General features: G+C 30.1%; 1 protein-coding gene across 1 annotated transcript; it reads right to left on the bottom strand.

The window, feature by feature from the left end:
• Nucleotides 1-7,173: 7,173 nt before the first annotated feature.
• On the bottom strand, nucleotides 7,174-8,891 carry LOC114164428 (GDSL esterase/lipase At5g45910-like). The gene is made up of 5 exons (XM_028049098.1): nucleotides 8,628-8,891; nucleotides 8,318-8,536; nucleotides 8,078-8,223; nucleotides 7,694-7,967; nucleotides 7,174-7,598 (listed from the first exon to the last, which is right to left on the bottom strand). Exons 1-5 carry the CDS (start codon nucleotides 8,860-8,862, stop codon nucleotides 7,360-7,362), a joined length of 1,113 nt encoding a protein of 370 aa, XP_027904899.1. The 5' UTR covers nucleotides 8,863-8,891; the 3' UTR covers nucleotides 7,174-7,359.
• Between the last annotated feature and the right edge of the window lie 9,359 nt (nucleotides 8,892-18,250).

Raw genomic sequence — 18,250 nt, 5'->3', positions numbered from 1 at the left:
ATGAATCTTCTTACAAAACATCTTTGTGAGAGAATTGAATAAAGTTTACAATAGAAAAAAAAGGGATCAATGTAATTAATTAGTCGTCCCTATGCTAACGTCGAAAGTAGGATCAATGTGAGAGAGGTATGTGATATGATACATCTCAATTTTTTTTTTCTCTTTTATTCTTATATCTTAGCCACATAGGACTAAATGTTTAGAATGTAGAATGAATTTGAAACTTGGTTCAAAACCTCTTCCATCTTTGTAGCCAATTAGGTTAGGATGGACTCATATAGGATCCCGTACTAACCATAAAGGGAATATAATACTACTTTCATGATAAGAAATATTACTTTACAATGATTTTAAATTACTTATATATATAACAAATGTTTATGACTATATCCAAATTATAGTAACCATCACAATTAAATAATTATTGTAATTAAGATAATACTAATAACTAGTTAATTGTAATTTAATCATGATAATCGCTATACAAATGAAGATCATATGCCATTATTCTTTGCAAAGATCAATTATGGCCACAACTCATGCAAACAAAACCAGTCATTGTTAATCACTGGAACAAAATTGCCATATAACGAAAAGTGTAAACATGTTAAGATTAATTTACTCTAAAAATAATTTTTTCAATTATTTAAACTATTATGTTGAGATTCAAAATAAACTTTGTATTTCTGAAATAAAAAACTTTTAATCTTATGAAATTGAAAACATATTAAACTGGTGAGATATAATGACTTGTATAGGTTTGTTTTCCCTTGGCAAAAGTTTGTGTCATTGAATATGCTTTACGTAAAATATGCTTTTCAAGCTTTTTATAAAGTCGAGAAGCGCCACCACGTACATACTTTGATTCTGCGGCAGAAATAGCAGCTCTTTGCTTGTGCAATTTGAAGACTTAAAGAAACCGTTAGTGCAACGTAAAAGTTAGGTAAACTAATAACTAAAGCACGGTGATGAATTTAATAATAGCACATGAAATGTTACAATATTGACAAATGTATCCAATCGTATAAATAATAAAGTGGATAAATTTAAATATTGTTTTTCACTAATACTTATGTTATTTAGAAAAAAAATATGTTTATTTATTGATTAAATCTAAAAACTATAAGAGAATGAAAATTGTTGATGTGTATAATTTAAAGTTTAGAAAATAACAATTTTTTTTGAAATTACTATAGAGTAAAGATTTCATTGGAATTAGATTTCATGAATCAAATCAATATAAAAAACACTAAATAATATACTTCCTTACTTTAGGATTCATACCACATGTGAGTCCTAATGTCTTAGAGACAAGTCTAACTTATTAACAAGGACTCTAATATCTTAGATATTTTCTTATTAAAAGTTTACATTAAGTATTAAATTCGGATATTAGGAATGATCATTGATGAACTCTGTCTAGATGCCCAATCAATTAATTGTTCTATTCTATGTGTCCAATGGTAAAATACCCACAAATATGCTCTCAATCAATTCATACAGTTAAGATCGAGAATATAACACAAGAGTAAAAGAAAGAAATATATTGAATAACAGAAATCACAAAGAATTAAGATAAATACATTACGTCCAACCCCATGAATAAGGGCTATACATTTTGAACACTAGAAAAGAATAATGAGCAATGCCTCGAGCCTTCTAAATGCTCCTCCACAAAAGGATTAAGTTCCTTCTCTCACTCAAAGGGGAGGTTTATTCCCCAAAAGGTGTTAATTTTTAACTTTGTAGAGCCTCCTATTTAAAGATTTTCAGAATTGGACGAGACTTGAAATTTGTACCTGAATTTGAAATTGAAGTAACTAAATATATTGATAATTGATTATGTTGATAACTTCTTAAATCTCTAAGATTTCCTCTTTTCCAATTTATTAAAAAAACCTTAATTATATAGTAAAAGATAAAATACTTATCTTTTCTAAAATTATCTAATAAAATATTAATTATCTAATAAAAGATAAAATACTTATCTTTCTAAAATTATTTAATAAAACCTTAATTATTTAAAAAGATAATTATAAAAATATCAATAAAAAATAAAAAATAAACATAATAAAAACATGATAATGTCACTTAAAAAAATACCCCAAATTTTAAGCCTTTTCATGTCCTCATGAAAGATAAAACTATTAATAAGAAAAACTCAGGTCAACCCTTCATACTAATGCAAGAGCAAATGATTTCTTAATCAATCTTAATCATGCAATAGAAGAGAGTTTCACTTGTGGCTTTAAAAAAACTTAAGATAGAATGCCATGATTTTGTTTAATTACTTCAATCCTATAAATTGTATAAGAGATAATAATCAGACTATTGAATAAAAAAGCTCGCAAAAAGATTAGTGTTTCACTCTACACAACCGTGTTTATCAATAACCACTCATAATCAACATGTTATAAAACCATTTCATTAACTTTGCCCATCATCTAATTTACATAATTCGCAAAAAGTGTTAGATTAGAAACCAAAATATACAAACAATTTAAACCAAAATTGGTTAATAAAACACAATTGACTAAACAAAATGTAAGTCCTCGACAAAGATGCAAAAAACTTGTTACAATATTGTGAAGTGTACTAAATTGTACAAGTAGTAAAGTGCATAAGTCTAGATATTGTTTCCAACAGAGACTTGCGTTGTTAAAATAATTATGTTTATTCACTACTTAAGGCTAAAATCTTTAAGAGAATGAAAATTGTTGATGTGTATGAAATAAATTTAAAATTTAGAAAGCAATAAAATTTATGAAACTACTATATGGTGAGAACTTCATTAGGGTTAGATTTCATGAATCAAATCAATATGAAAAACACTAGACAATATACTTCTAATTAATTCTTATTTTAGCATTCACATCACATGTAACAAGTCTAAACTTATTAATAATAGCCCTAATGTCTTAGACCTCTTCTTATTGAGAGTTTGCACTAAGCATTAAATTTGGATCTTAGGAATGACCACGGATGAATTCTATGTCTAGATGCTCAATCAATTAGTTGTTATATTCTAGTATAGGTTCTAATATTATGTCTAATGATCAAATATCCACAAATATGCAATCAATCAATTCATGCAGTTACGATCGAGCATAAAACACAAGAGTAATAGAAAAGAAATATATTGAATAGCAGAAATCACAAAGAGTTAATATACATAACGTCCAACCCCGTGAATGAGGGAGTTAGTTATTGCTATACATCTTGAATACTAGAAAAAAAAAAATGAGCACTGCCTCTAGCCTCTAGAATGAGCCTCCACCAAAGGATTAAGTTCCCTCCCTCCCCTAAAAGGGGAGATTTATTCCCGTAAGAGGGTTAATTTTTAACTATGTAGAGCTTTTATTTAAAGACTTTCAGAACTGCACGAATCTTGGAATTTGCACTTGAATTTGTAATGGAAGTAACTAACTCAATTGATAATTGATTATGTTGATAACTTCTTAAATCTCTAAGATTTCCACTTATTTACAAAATATAAACCAAATACTTATCTTTTATAATTTAAGATGGAATTTTCGAAAAACAACAATTTATTTTTCTAGTGAAACAAAACATGTCCTTCGTAATATAGGACTTTTATTATATAATACAATAGTAATTATGGATGACAAATAAACTCATCCTCCTGGGTATATCTCGATCTCGTCCCTGTTTTGACGGAGAATCCCCGCATTCATTAGGTATATGTAGTATGAGAATACCCGACTTTTTCAATTGGGTATGGGGATGAGGATGAGGATGTACATATTCACCCGTCCTCACTCCCATATCCGCCAAAATACGTATCCCCGCCCTATCTCCTCTTTGTTTAAATTATTAAAATACTTATAGTCTATTAAGTAACCTTTTATATACATATGTACATACACACACACACACACACACACACATATATATATATATATGTGTGTGTGTGTGTGTGTATGTATATGTATATGTATACATATACATATACAATATATATATATATATATATATATATATATATATGCATATGTATATGTATATATACTACATACTTTCTATTCTTTATTTCTTCTAATTGTTTCGTTTGTCATGAAATTCATTTGTATCTCGAAGATATTTTTCCTCTTATCACAACCTTTGTGCAATTATGTTCAAATGATGTATGTCAATTAAATTTTTTTATTTATTACATTTGAATATTTCTACTCTTTTTTAATACTTTTATCTATTGTATATTTTTTAATTTAAATATTTTTTTGTTTTATATTTTTAAAAAATATTATTAAATTTTATGAATTAGGTAACATTAACATTTGCAAATTTAATAAATATTTTGACTCTAATGAAATTATGTTTGGTATACTAATTTGAATGTATACAATTATAATTTCTTTCTAAATATTTGATATTGAAGAAACAAAAATACTATCATTTTAATATTTGATAATTTCATAATATTATATTTTCTATACCGTAAATTTTTATTACTTTGTAAAAATTAATTAATTGATATTTGAAACCGTAAGAAAGCAGGTACAGGTATGGATACGAGTATATACTCGTTGCTCGGTGGAGATGAGAATGAGACAAAATATTGATATCGTTGTGTTTGGATATAAGTACGTGGTTGAATTTTTTCTCTAGGAAACTTGTCCTTACTGCGTCTCGTTGCCATCCGTAGTAACTAGGGATGGCAACAGGGCGGGACGGGGACGGATTTCGCTATCCCATACCCATCCCCAAAGAAAAAATTCATCCCCATTCCCATACCCAAACCTAACGGGTATCAAACTTTTGTCCCATCCCCATCCCCACCCGGTAACAGGTATAATCTCGTACCCATACCCGTACCCGTGTTCTAACAACTTCAATATTAATTTTTATAAGAGAAAAAAATTATGGTAAAGAAAACATAATATTATCAAATATTCAATATTAGGAGGATGATTGTTTCTTCCATATCAAATACTTTGAAATAAATTATAATTGTCTACATTTTATATTTGAATATCAAATAAAATTTTATGAGAACCAAAACATTTATTAAATTTGCAAACTACAACATTAATGAAACTTATTTGATAAAATTAAAAAATATTTCAAAAAAATATAAAAGGAAAAAAAATTCAAATTAAAATATATTTTAAATGTTTGTTTAGTTCAATTTTTTAAATTCTAATGAATCTCTTTTTTATACACTAATAAAAGTTATAATACATCACTTGATCAAAATGACACAAAGAATAAATAATAAACACAATAATAAAATTTTGACATAGATTTTGTATCTTTTGAACTTCAATATATGTTGGATAGTGACAAAAAATTATTCATAGCAATTACATTAAATTTTTATATTGTAGTAAATAAAAGTTGTTTAAACAATTAAAGTGAAAAAATTATAGTATGATTAATAATGAGTTATAAAATAATAAAAAATAGATAGAATATATCAAAATATTATTCTACATGATGAAAATAAACAATAAATAAAAATATTAAAAAACTAACAAATGTGTGTTTTAGAAATAATTTGATAAACTATAGAAAGAAATCACACAAAGGAAATCAAATGTATAATTAAGGTATGATAAGATGAAAAATACCTTAGAGAACAAATTATTAAATTATGTTTGAAGTGGTTAAAATTAAATAGAAATATCATTAGTGCCCAAAAAATTTGTCACTAAATTACAAATAAATTAGTAATTAAATTGGTCACTAAATCAAGTATCGATTCAATCACTAATTTAATCACTTATTTAGACAATAAATCAACTACTACCACCAATGACGAAAAATAGTGATTGATATGAGTTATTGACTAAATCAGTCACTATTTCATGTTTTTCTTGTAGTGAATTATCATATATTATTCCTAAATATCATTATATATATATATATATATATATATATATATATATATATATATATATATATATATATATAAAATTTTAACCACTTCAAACATAATTTAAAGTGAAAAAATTACAGTATGATTAATAATGAGTTATAAAATAAAAAATAGTTAGATAGAATATATCGAAATATTATTCTACATGATGAAAATAAACAATAAATAAAAATATTAAAAAACTAACAAATGTGTGTTTTAGAAATAATTTGAGAGAATATCGAAAGAAATCACATAAAGGAAATCAAATGTATAATTAAGGTACGATAAGATGAAAAATACCTTAGAGAACTAAGAAAACTTTTCAAATATCAACATATATACTCAATAGTTGAAAAATAACAAAAATTATTTTAATGAAACAAAAGAGTTCTTCAAATTAAACAAAAATTAATAATAATAAGTAAATAATTTTTTTTATATTACCTTAAGTATAAACATTCTCATGTGAAAGGAAAATATATAATAAATAAAAATATTAAAAAATAATAGAAATATTCAAATGTGAGGCATAAAAAACTTTTAATGAACATAAATCATTTTAACATAATTACATAAAGGTTATGATAAGATAAAAAATATATTGGAGATGCGAATGAGTTTCATGACAAACCAAATAATTAAAAGAAATAAAAAATAGAAAGTATATATATATATATATATATATATATAGTTACTTAATTAATTATGAATATTTTAATAATTTAAATGGAGACGAAGATATGGCGGAGACGGGTATTATGGCGGGGATATGTACATCTCCATACCCATACCCAGTCAATGCGGGGATTCCCCGTCAAAATAGGGATGGATTCGGACAATACCCACAGGGACGGATTTATTTGCCATCTCTGGTAGTAACGTTCTACCATTTGTTTTCTCTATGTAACTTATTATATACATATAATAATAATAATCACAATACATCTTCTATTAAGAAAAATATCACAATGAGGTGTGGAAGAACTCACTCCAAATATATATTAATAATATTTCTCGTATATAATTTTTATATTTTTGAAATATAAATATTTCTTAAATGGTGACTTATTTATTATTAATTTGATTATAAACTACAAGAATATAAATTCAAATAGCTCGGACGATTTACTAGCTAAAAGCCGAAGAGAAATCTACATGCAAAAGATTATCTCATATCCAAGAATTAGTAAGAGCTTTAAAGAAATTATAGAATATCATAATAGTTAATGAGATATTATCTAATATCATAGAAGTGTTTTCTTGAACCTTAAGTAAAAGTTGAAAAGTAAAAGTTAAAATGATAACAACAATTTATTTCTTTAGTGAAAATATACATGTCCAATCATATTGTAGGACTTTTATTGTCTAATACAATAGTAATGTTCTACCATATTTTTTCTATGGTGACTTATTATATGCATACTAAAAGATAGACTGAAATGCTATCTATCTTCATTAATGTTTCCTTTGTGATATCTTCATTCCTTTGGTATCTTGAATGGAGGAGTTTTGAGAGGAGGAGTAGCATAAGGACCCTCAAGAAGTCCTTGAGCCACTGCTCTATAACCTGCTTCAGTCAAATGAAATCCATCCCAATTTATGTGTTTTGAAGGTTCTTCACAAACTACTGAATTACCCAATCCACAGATTTCGTTAAGATTGTATCTTCCACCCTTTCCGCAACATACTTTGAAGGTGTCAGGTTTACCCTTAAAGCCTGCATTACATAAATTAATATCAAAATTATAGCAACAACCTTGTATAACTATTTATTAATCATCTAAAGAAAAGGAAAATCAAAGCACAACCTACCATATTGTTCTGGGTTTTCAAATAAGCGTCTAGCTGCACTATAATAATTGAAATATGTTATGATAACATGTGGGTTCTTCTGTCTCAATTCGTCTACGGCCGTTTTGAGTTGGTCATGATAATACTTGATGGCAGCATTGTAATTTCTCAAACACCCAAATTCGTCAAAATCTTCTGTTTTATTACTATTCACCTGATTCAAAACGTAACTAATGCACCCGATTGGAAAGTTCCCTGGAACCACTAGATGAACTGCTCCTTCTTCAATTAGTTTCTACAAAAGAGAAATAGAAACCAAAGTCAAGTTACTCTAATCAATCACATTTCAAATGAAGTTAAATTAAACTATTGTAATTAATTTAAGATAAATTTGATACAACATACAGAAGTCATATTGGCAATCGCTTGAACAATATGTGGAACAAATTCTCGGACTTCTGTAAGATTTTTACGTGGGATGATTGCATTAATGTCATTCCCACCAATCTCACCAACTAGAACCAATGTGTTATTAAAGAAAGTGGCACAATCTGTGATAAAAGGGAATAACATTGTGAGTAATTATATGGAGAAACAAAAAACAAAAATGTTGTAGAAACATTATGAAAGGAGATATGATGAAACCTTCTTTGCCTGTACAAAGGGAAGGCTTTAGCTTTTGAAACCACTCAAATTGAGTACTCAATCCATAAGCAGCTTTTGGTACATCGAGTCCTCTTTGATCAAAAAAGCTTTTATCAAGTGCAGTTGAACCAGAAAATGCAAAATTTACTCCTTGCTTGACATGCTGTCCTTTAGTTAGATTTAGATAAGCTGGCAAGAATGGTAACCCATATGCTTTGGCTAAAATGAAAATGATCATAGGTTAGTAAGAATGTGTGTGATTGGTAACATATAATTGTGATCTTTTGAAGAGAAAAGAAAGTATAAGTACCTATAAAATCTATTATCAATCTTCCATTTGACATACGCCCTGCAGGATGCTTGAAATATGTGGAACCATAAGGACTATTAGCCCCAAATGGTTCCTTAGTTACAGAATTTCCTGTATCACTTACAGAGTCACCAAAATTTAGAATGGTTTTGTAAGGAAATTGATTGTTGTCTGAAACAACATTTTCAACAAAACCACAAGCAACAATTATGCTAAAGAGAATCAAACTCTTCATACTTTTCTTTTAAGTCGAGATAAGAATATTTGAATGTAATTGTGTGTGTTTAGAGTTTGGAATGTTGAGTTATATATAGTGTTGGATCAACCACATGTTTTTTAGTGTCATATTTTTCATTTCTATTTTGGTAATGGTTATAATTATCACGCTTCTTAAAATAGAGAATTAATTTTAATCTAACATGTCTATTAACCAACACGTACATGAGTTTGTGCCGTCATACTAGGTCTAGTTGGTTGTTTTGACTTTCTCTCTATAGCTATCATCCAAATAATTAAATCTTTACTTTAAAGCCTATAGTTGCGAATACAAATCGCAAAACTTTCTATATATAGAAATATCATAACTGTTTTCATTCTATACTAAATCATTTTTAGAGATTTTAATTTGAATTAATGATAATAATTACAATACATTTTGTATAAAAAAATATCTTGTGTAATAACTGACACTCCTAATCTATCTATAACAATAAAGATGATTCTCTCTTTTGTGTCTACATTTCAAAAAAATACCAGTTTTACCCTTTAAAATATAATTATTTATTAAATTTTTGAAAATTGACTATTACTTTTACAAACTTTTTTTCTATTTATCAACAATTATTCTTTCATCTTTTCTTATATATTTCACTTTATTTTTAATAAATATTATTTTATTTTATATATTAACTTAATAATATTATATTATCACTTATTAATATGATATCACGCATATTTAAAAAATGCGTATACACAAATGCAACAACACCTGTGTGTACGCTAGTATATATTAATAAGTTTTCTTGTATATAATTTTTATATTTTTGAAATGGTGACATATATATTGTTGTCGTTTAAAGTAAATATGATACTTTATAATATATTTATCAAAATTTGATTATAAACTACAAAAATATAAATTCAAATAAAATTACACTAAGAAAATCTCTATAAACATTGTGTTTTTATCGAATTTAGACGGAGTGTTTCCTAGATAAAAAGGATGAGGTTCTTAGGAGTTAGGTTGATAGCTCGTGTGATTTATTACTTGAAGGCTTATAAGAGATTTATCTGCAAAAGATTATCTAATATACAAGTAAGTAAGAGCTTTGAAGAAATTGTAGAATATCATAATAGTGAATGATAGAATTGAATGAATAATCCTCGTGGATAGATCCATACTTATAGATTTTAGGGCCCTTAAAGAAAAGTTGAAAAGATAATAAAAAGAAATATGAGATGTAGTCATCATTCAGTTATAAAAATTATTTCATATATATATATATATATATATATATATATATAAGTTATTCAGATAACAAATAAATAATTTATTAGATATATTTGTATGTTACAAATATATCTCTAAATATCTTAAAGTTAGGTACGTATATTAGTCCTCAAGCTTAGAATCCATAAATAAGTTGCAAATATATATATATATATATATATATATATATATATATATATATATATATATATATATATATAAAAGTTATTCAGATAACAAATAAATAATTTATTAGATATATTTGTATGTTACAAATATATCTCTAAATATCTTAAAGTTAGGTGCGTATATTAGTCCTCAAGCTTAGAATCCATAAATAAGTTGCAAATGGGCCAAATTGATGAATGAACAAGTTTTATTATTCAACAAGAATCATCATAGTTAAGTAATGGTTTCAGAGGATTACGTTGACTAGATTAAGTGAATATTTATTTTAAAATATTACTTCTTAATGATTTTAAATGAGTAATTAACAACGAATATATATATATATATATATATATATATATATATTTCTTAGAATGCTGAAATCATCCTGTTAAGACTCTTCAAACTGGTAGATAGCAGTGAAGTATGTAATGGATGCATAAATCATTTACCTCACCGCTCAAGCAAAAGAGACTTTAATGCTTAAGCCAGTTTAGTATGTCAAATAGTAGTGAATGTTGTAATGGATTCATAAATCATTTACGTTGCAAGATGTACTATTTATACTAGGTTTATGGGCCCTTGCCTGGTTAAGCCTAGGTTATACAGATAATTAGCATGATTAGTTTGCTTAATGATCTTCGTAATACGCTTTAGTTCTTAATCACTACTGCAACATAATGAGGCCAACGTTACCAGACTGATAGGTTGTCAACTGGAGACAATTAAGGTTCCACCAAGATCGAGATAGATCTCAATATTGAACTTTGGATTAAGGTTCAATTAGGACCAAGATAGATATTGGTAGGGAACTTAGAATTAGGTCCAACCAGGACCGATATTTTTCTCGATAGGGAACTTTTGATTAAGGTTCAATCAAGACCAAGATGTTTCTCGGTAAGGAAAACTGATTAGGTTCGATCAGGACCGAGATGGATCTTAGTAGGGCACACTACTTAGGTTCGACCAGAACCAAGATTGATCTGAACAAGGAATATTGATTGGGTTCGACTAGGGCCGAGATGGATCTCGACAGGGAACATTGATTGGGTTTGACCAGAACCGCGATGGATATTGATATTGAACATTGATTGGATTTGATTAGGACCAATGGATAGACATTTAGTTATGTTTAGTGTTGGCTTGCTTCAAGGCCAAGAGATTGAGGCCAGGAGGTCAAGGCTGAGATGACTAGGAGTATAACTTCAATGCTGAGATGGAAAGGATGAGAACTCTAGACCGAGAGGTCGAGGTCGAGGTCGAGATGCTGAGTTTGAGACATTTAAGATTGAGAAGTCGAGGCTAAGATGTTAAAACAAAGATTTTAACGCCAATATATCGAGGCTGAGATATCGAGGTCCAAATGTCAAGCCTGAGAAATCAATGTAGAGAGGTCAAGGCTAAGATGTTAGATTGAGAAGTCAAGGCCAAGAGGTAGAAGCCAAGATGTTGAGGATAAGAGGTTAGACTGAGAAATTAAGGTCGAGAAGTCGATGATGAGATGTTAAGACTGAAATGTGGAGGTCGAGATGTTATGACTGAGAAGTCGAGGCAAAGAGGTCGAGGCCAAGATGTTGAGGCCAAGATGTTAAGACTGAGAAGTCAAGACTGAGAGGTCGAGGCCGAAATGTTAAGAATGAGATTTGAGGTTGAGATTTTAAGACTGAGAAGTCGAGGTCGAGAGGTCGAGGACAAGAGGTCAAGATTGAGAAAGTGAGGTGGAGATGTCAAGGATGAGAAATTGAGGTTAAGAAGTTGAGGTCGAGAGGTCGAGGACATGAGGTTAAGATTGAGAAATCGAGGTTGAGAAGTTGAGGCCAAGATGTGAAGGTTGAGAAGTCTAGGTCGAAAGGTCAAGGTCAAGATGTTAAGGCTGAGAAGTCGAGGTTGAGCGGACGACACTGAGATGTGGAGGTGGAGAGGTTGAGGCTAAGATGTTGAGATCAAGATGTCAAGGTTGTTATGTTAAGACTAAGAAGTCTAGGTCAGAAGGTCAAGACCAATCTGTCAAGGCCGAGATGTTTAACACTGAGATGTTGAGGTTGAGAGGTCGAGAACTCAACAAAGTCCTTTTGCATCAAAATCAACAAAGTTTTTTCTTCACGAATCAAACCTCGACCCCACAGTGGGCTCCAAAGTTTTGGGATGTTGTTGTTAATGGTCATTTTGTTCCTGTTGTTGTTATCAATAATGTGTAGGAACCTAGCCCTTTTCGCAATGGACAATGAAGGAAAAGTGAAGGGGTCAATATGATTTAGCGCAGAAATATAATATCATTTACATTAGTTATTGATGGATTTTTTAGAATTTCAGTGTGAAAAAGTGCTAAGGAAATGTGGGAATACTTAAAGTAACCCATGAAGGAATTGATGATGTTAAACGGGTAAGGAAAAATTCTCTCATTTAAGAGTACGAGATGTTCTGGACACTAGAGGGAGAAATAATATACGATATGCAGAAGAGATTCATCTATATCGTCAATCATTTCTCTAGGTTAGGTAAACATTTTGACACCGACGAACTTAATATAAAAATTTTGAAATACATGGATAGGTCTTGGCAACCAAAGGTCAATGCAACAATGGAGTTAAAAAATCTTGTGAATATGTCCATGGCTTTCTCTTTGGGAAATTGAGAGAGCATAAGTTAGAGTTGAGGAAACTAAATGAGGAATAGGAAGAAAGAAAGAAAAAGCATATTGCCTTTAAATCTAAAATTTCTAAAGATGAAAGTCAAGAGGAAGATGATGACTATGATAGCGAGAATATGGACTTAATGATGAAAAAGTTCACGAAGTTTATGAAAAATAAAAACAGTGGACATAACAAAAGGTATAAAAGTGAAAACCAAAACTTTGTTTCAAATTACAAATCCTATGGATGTGGTGAAAGATATCATGTTAAAGTTTATTATCCTAAGAAATGTGAAGAAAATAAAGGTAAGAGATTTTTAAAGATGAAGGCCTACATAGCTTAGGAAGAAAATGACTCAAGCTTTTGTTTAAGTTATAATGATTCAAATGAATAAGCCAACATTTGTTTGACAATAGAAGTGATAGGAATGATTATGATGAATTACGTTTTGTGTTCCAACAATTATATATTTGTACTATAGGAGTCCAACCGGTCGTAAACTTAACTTCCACATTACTTAATGTGTCGGATACATGGTCGTCTAACGAGAATAGATACAAAAAGCTTGGAACTTGTATACTCAGAAAACTAAGAAGGTCGATAACTTCTCAGACTAATAAAAAGAGAGAGGACCCATTGCATATCCCACATAAACTAATAAAGCTCGGCTACTCTGCGATAGAACTAGCCAATCCCTTCAAACCGTCAACTAAAGCCTAAAAGTTGATCACCTGGATATCGCAACAACAACGTACTCCCACACAGTTCGATGACGACAAGTAAATGGACATTATAAACATGATGGTAGTTGATTAAAAGTATGCAGTTGATTAATTTCCTAATTAGATATTTGACTTTTAAGAGCTCTGTTGACTTGATTGTCGGAGTCCCTTTTTGTAGGTACAACCTTATTTTGTAGCTCTCACAGAAAGTCCATATGATAAATCTAGAGATTGCGGTAAGATATTGTTTGGTCTTATAATAACCTCGTATTACTCCTGTAGGAACAATATTGAATATGAAAAATTGTCCATGTTGCATAATAAGCTTAAGTTAGAATATAAGGCTCTTGAAAAGAAACTTAAAAATCCCAAGAAGAAGAAACTAAAATTTCAATTCTTAAAGAGGGGTTAAATATTTCTATTGATTATGAAGCTTGCAAGACTTTTGAAAGTAAAATTAATAATCTTTAAAAATGTCTTGCAAGTGTTTTCGAAAATAAAAATGTTGGAAAAACAAACTTTAAGCAATAGGATTTTTATAAAAATAAGCAAGTTTCTAGAAATAATAATAAGAGGATTCATAGGGTACTGGTTAAAAAGGGAAAACCTTAGTCTAGAAGTACTACTAGCTTAACATGTTTCTATTGTATGAAAAAGGGACATACTTCTAACAAATGTAAAATTAAATTTTTTTATGTTCCAAATGGAATATATGCTTGGGTTCCAATAGTTAAGTAAACTATTTCTAACCACCAAAGGAATTAAATAAGTTTTTGGAGACCAAAATGTTTTTTTTTTGCCTTCCAGATTATTTCAAAATCAAGAAAGTCTCTTTGGATAATTAAGATGAAACATGAACAATTTTTTAATGCATGTTATCTTTGTGTCACAAACTAAGTTAAAGTAGGCATAAGTGTTCAAATTCGTGAATTTATCAATTTTGTCTGTAATAATCGATTATGATCAATTATGGTTAATCATAATCGATTATTGGTCAAATAATCAATTATTTAGGATTCTAGAAAGTTATGGATGACACAAGATGAACAAATAAATGATTATCATTAGTCATAATCAATTATCTTATGAAGTAGAGCGCCTATTTTCAAATTGTTTTGATCATTTGGGTTAGTTTTTTGAAATTTTATATCATTGACAATAAATAGGTACTACATAAATGCAAATTAGTATGTTGGAGCTTTTTTTACCTTACCTTCTTTAATAAACTCTTATTTTCTTTACTATTTAGAATAAATGTAGGATTTAGAAGGAGTACTTGTTCCAGAAAAGTTTGTGTTTATAAAAAAATGGAAATAATACATGTAGGGGGAGTTTATATCTTAACCTATTTTCTTAAATATTGTCAAAAATGTGGACAAAAATTGAAGTCTTTATTATGGAAAGACGACTGAAGCAACATTTTGACTTTGACAATGACATATGATTATTGATCTACATATTTTCTCTTATTATAAATTTCTTCAGGGTCTCTTATTTAGGGCGAGTTCTTCTTTGTAGGGGGAGTAATCTTTTTTATTATGATAAAAGACGGGGGAGAAAAGTTGAAAGCAAAAGAAAATTTTAGCGTTATTTAGCATTTTCTCTTGAAGATTGTGTAATTGCAGGTTCTTACAAAAGGCTTCAACAAATTTTTATTATCATAAAAAAGAGGGAGATTGTTGATTAAAGAAGAAGATGAATGTCTTATTCTCAATCTTAAAATCAAGTACAATTTTGATGATGATGGTGATGATGATAAATAAAGAAAAGTTGAAGACTTAATGATGATGAAGACCTATGGAGGACCGCTGAAGAGTTAAAGATATTTATGGAGAAATGTTGAAGGGTGTTGATGCTCCAATGCAATCAATTTTTTCCAGTAAGTATATTGGGTATTTTATAGTACAACAAGTGTTATATCGACAGGGATTTGGTAGAATACACAAAGTTTAAACGATGTTAGAAATGCATTAAACATATTTGATGTATTGAAAATGTTGTTTAATGCAATAAAGAAGTTAGAACAGTTCTGAGTAAAATATTAACTTCAATATGGTAAACATGTGTTGAAGCCAAATTTCACCACTTTGTCCCTCTCTTATACCTGTTCAGTCATTATTAACTAAGATGTAATCATTCATGTCTTGGGAGTTCTTTTTAAATGTAAATCTAGGTCCATTCCTGGCATCCAGAGCCTAGTATCATCAAACTTTAGTATAATTCCTTATTGACTACTTGAATGAATCACCTGCATTAAGGTTAGGGCTCTATAACCAACTAGAGCCTTAGATCTATTCCTAGCATCTAAAAGTAGGAGGAAAATAAGTTGGACCACAACTTGGAACGAATTCCGATTCAATTTTAAGCTAGTGAAATAAGATGAGTGATCAGTTCATCAAACAACAAGCATAAACCAATTCAAAAACATGTAATAAAAGCATACTTTGATAAACATAACAATACCAATACATGAGAGTTCCAAAGGGTTACATCTTGACTTCCACACTAAAGAGGCTTGCTCCTCATGGTAGATGAAAACAATCTAAATATTGAAGAACCATACTTTCTTATGTCTTCTAATAATGTTCACTAAATATAGAGAAAAGTGTTTAAAAAATTTCTCTCAAAAGAACTCTCTAAAAATTTTGTCTAAATAGGGGTGCAACTTTGTTTTTATAAAATTTTTAGAGCACTGCTCAATAATGCACTTCTGGCTCTAGCTACAAAGATTTCCTTCCTAGTAGGGTTGCTTTTATGGCCTAAGCCTTATGCTATGATGCTTTAGCTTCTATGATAAATTCTTTGGAAAAGAGTCTTCATGGCTTAGCCTTAAGTTTAATGCTTCAGGTTTCCCTTTGCAATGGGTTTGCTTTGTGGCTCAAGCCTCAATTCTGCCGCTCAGCTGCACCAGTATCAATTTTGTACAAAATTTTTCAAAATTCATCCATTTTCTTTATTTTTCCACTCTGATTCTCTCTTGGTGTTGAAACCTGCAAAACAAACTATATTGGGGTTAGTTTAACATAAACTAAGCAAAATCAAATCAAGATAAGTGCAAAAATTCATCTCAAAATTAACTCATCACTAGTACAGTAAGGACTTTTTGCCCCGGTTATTTTCCACATTTTGCCTCGGGTATGGAACCGAGGCATATTGGGGCGAGGCCCACCTTTTGGCCTCGGTTATCACCCGAAGCCATAGACTCAGTTTTATGCCTCGGTTGTTTTGAAACCGGTGCCATATACACAGCTTTCTGCCTCGGGTCAGTTAGGACTGAGGCCATAGGTGATAATGTTTTTTTTAATTCAAATTTTCGTAGGCTTTTTGGCTTCGGTTATGGTTAGAACCGAGGCCATATGTGTGTTTTTTGCCTCGGTCTTGGTAAGAACCGAGGCATATTCCCCTACTTTTTAAAAAAATAAATTTCCAGTTTTATATATATTCTCACATTCGTATAATTTTCAGACCTGCATATATTTTTCAGACAGCAACACAACTGATAATGTTAATTTTTACCATTATCCAAGCTATATTTCATTAGCAAAATCTTCTCTTCCAAAGCATTTAACCTACTTAATCCTCAATTTTACCTTACTTTTGTAAATAAATACATTGTGGGTTACATTAATCTAAATATACCACTAATTCCCATTTTTGTGTCCTTTTTGTAGATGGGAAGCTTTGTTCCAAAAATCCAGACTAATGAGTGACCCGGAATAGCAAAGAGAGAAGAAAAATGTCAACAGGAAGCGCCTGGCGACGCAAAGCCAGTGCCAGGCGGAACAGACCGCCAGCTACGCGCCAGCCAAGCGCCAGACAGGTAGCGGGACTTGGTCACCGCCGGGCGGTAGCGGGAAGACTTGCCCCCTGTTTGGTGGCTTGCGCCTGGCGGTGAGACCCTTCCGCCAGGCGCCTGTTTTCGCTGATGTGTCAAGTGACCCTTTTTCTTCTGTTTTCGCGGAGGGAAACTCATCTTTGGTATTTTGGAGGCACGAAGAACACATTTGGAGAGCTTGGAGGAGTGCTAGGGCTCGTGGGAACAGCTCCATCTTCCTCCTTGTATCTCTTTCTCTCCCTTTTCTTCCATTTTTAAGCTTGAGCTCTCCATGGCAATGGAGAGCTGAACCCATTTTTGTTGGGGTTAGATGTAGCCACGAAACTCTTGTGTAAATGCAAATGTTTTGATTTTATATATGACTCTTTCATTAATTGCTAGTCTTCTTATTTCTTCACTTAAAGCTTGCATTGATTTAGCCATCTCTTGCATGATTTTTGGTTCATTGGGTGTGGAAATATCTTTTGAAACCTAGATTTGAAATAAGAAAACTCAATGGAGCTTGTACCTAGGAATGGGGCTTGACCCATTGGTTGCATTAAAACCTTTGTGCATAAAGCAAATTTGCTTATTAAGAGTTCAAGAAATTGACTTTTAATAAGGAAATTTAGGCTCAATTCATTAAGGAATTAGGGTTTGAGTAATATTGTGGGTTGGCATTAGAATATTAATGAAGAGGATGTTAAATTGTAGTTGCATGAGAGCATAGTTGGTGAATTCTAACCCCGACAATATCAAGTCATATCATTTCTAATCTTTTCCATTCACTAAAGTTG

Source organism: Vigna unguiculata, chromosome 9 (assembly GCF_004118075.2).
Source record: "Vigna unguiculata cultivar IT97K-499-35 chromosome 9, ASM411807v1, whole genome shotgun sequence".
NCBI lineage: Eukaryota > Viridiplantae > Streptophyta > Magnoliopsida > Fabales > Fabaceae > Vigna > Vigna unguiculata.
Note: the sequence above shows the minus strand (reverse complement) of the source record. Positions and strands in the feature narration are given on the sequence as shown.

Bases quoted from the DNA above. Each gene is read 5' to 3' on its own strand.
- LOC114164428 (XM_028049098.1), bottom strand. From the start codon at position 8,862: ATGAAGAGTTTGATTCTCTTTAGCATAATTGTTGCTTGTGGTTTTGTT. The intron at 8,537-8,627 runs GTACTTATACTT...TTTTCATTTTAG, and splicing joins ATTGATAATAGATTTTATAG to CCAAAGCATATGGGTTACCA. The intron at 7,599-7,693 runs GTAGGTTGTGCT...TATGTAATGCAG, and splicing joins TGAAAACCCAGAACAATATG to GCTTTAAGGGTAAACCTGAC.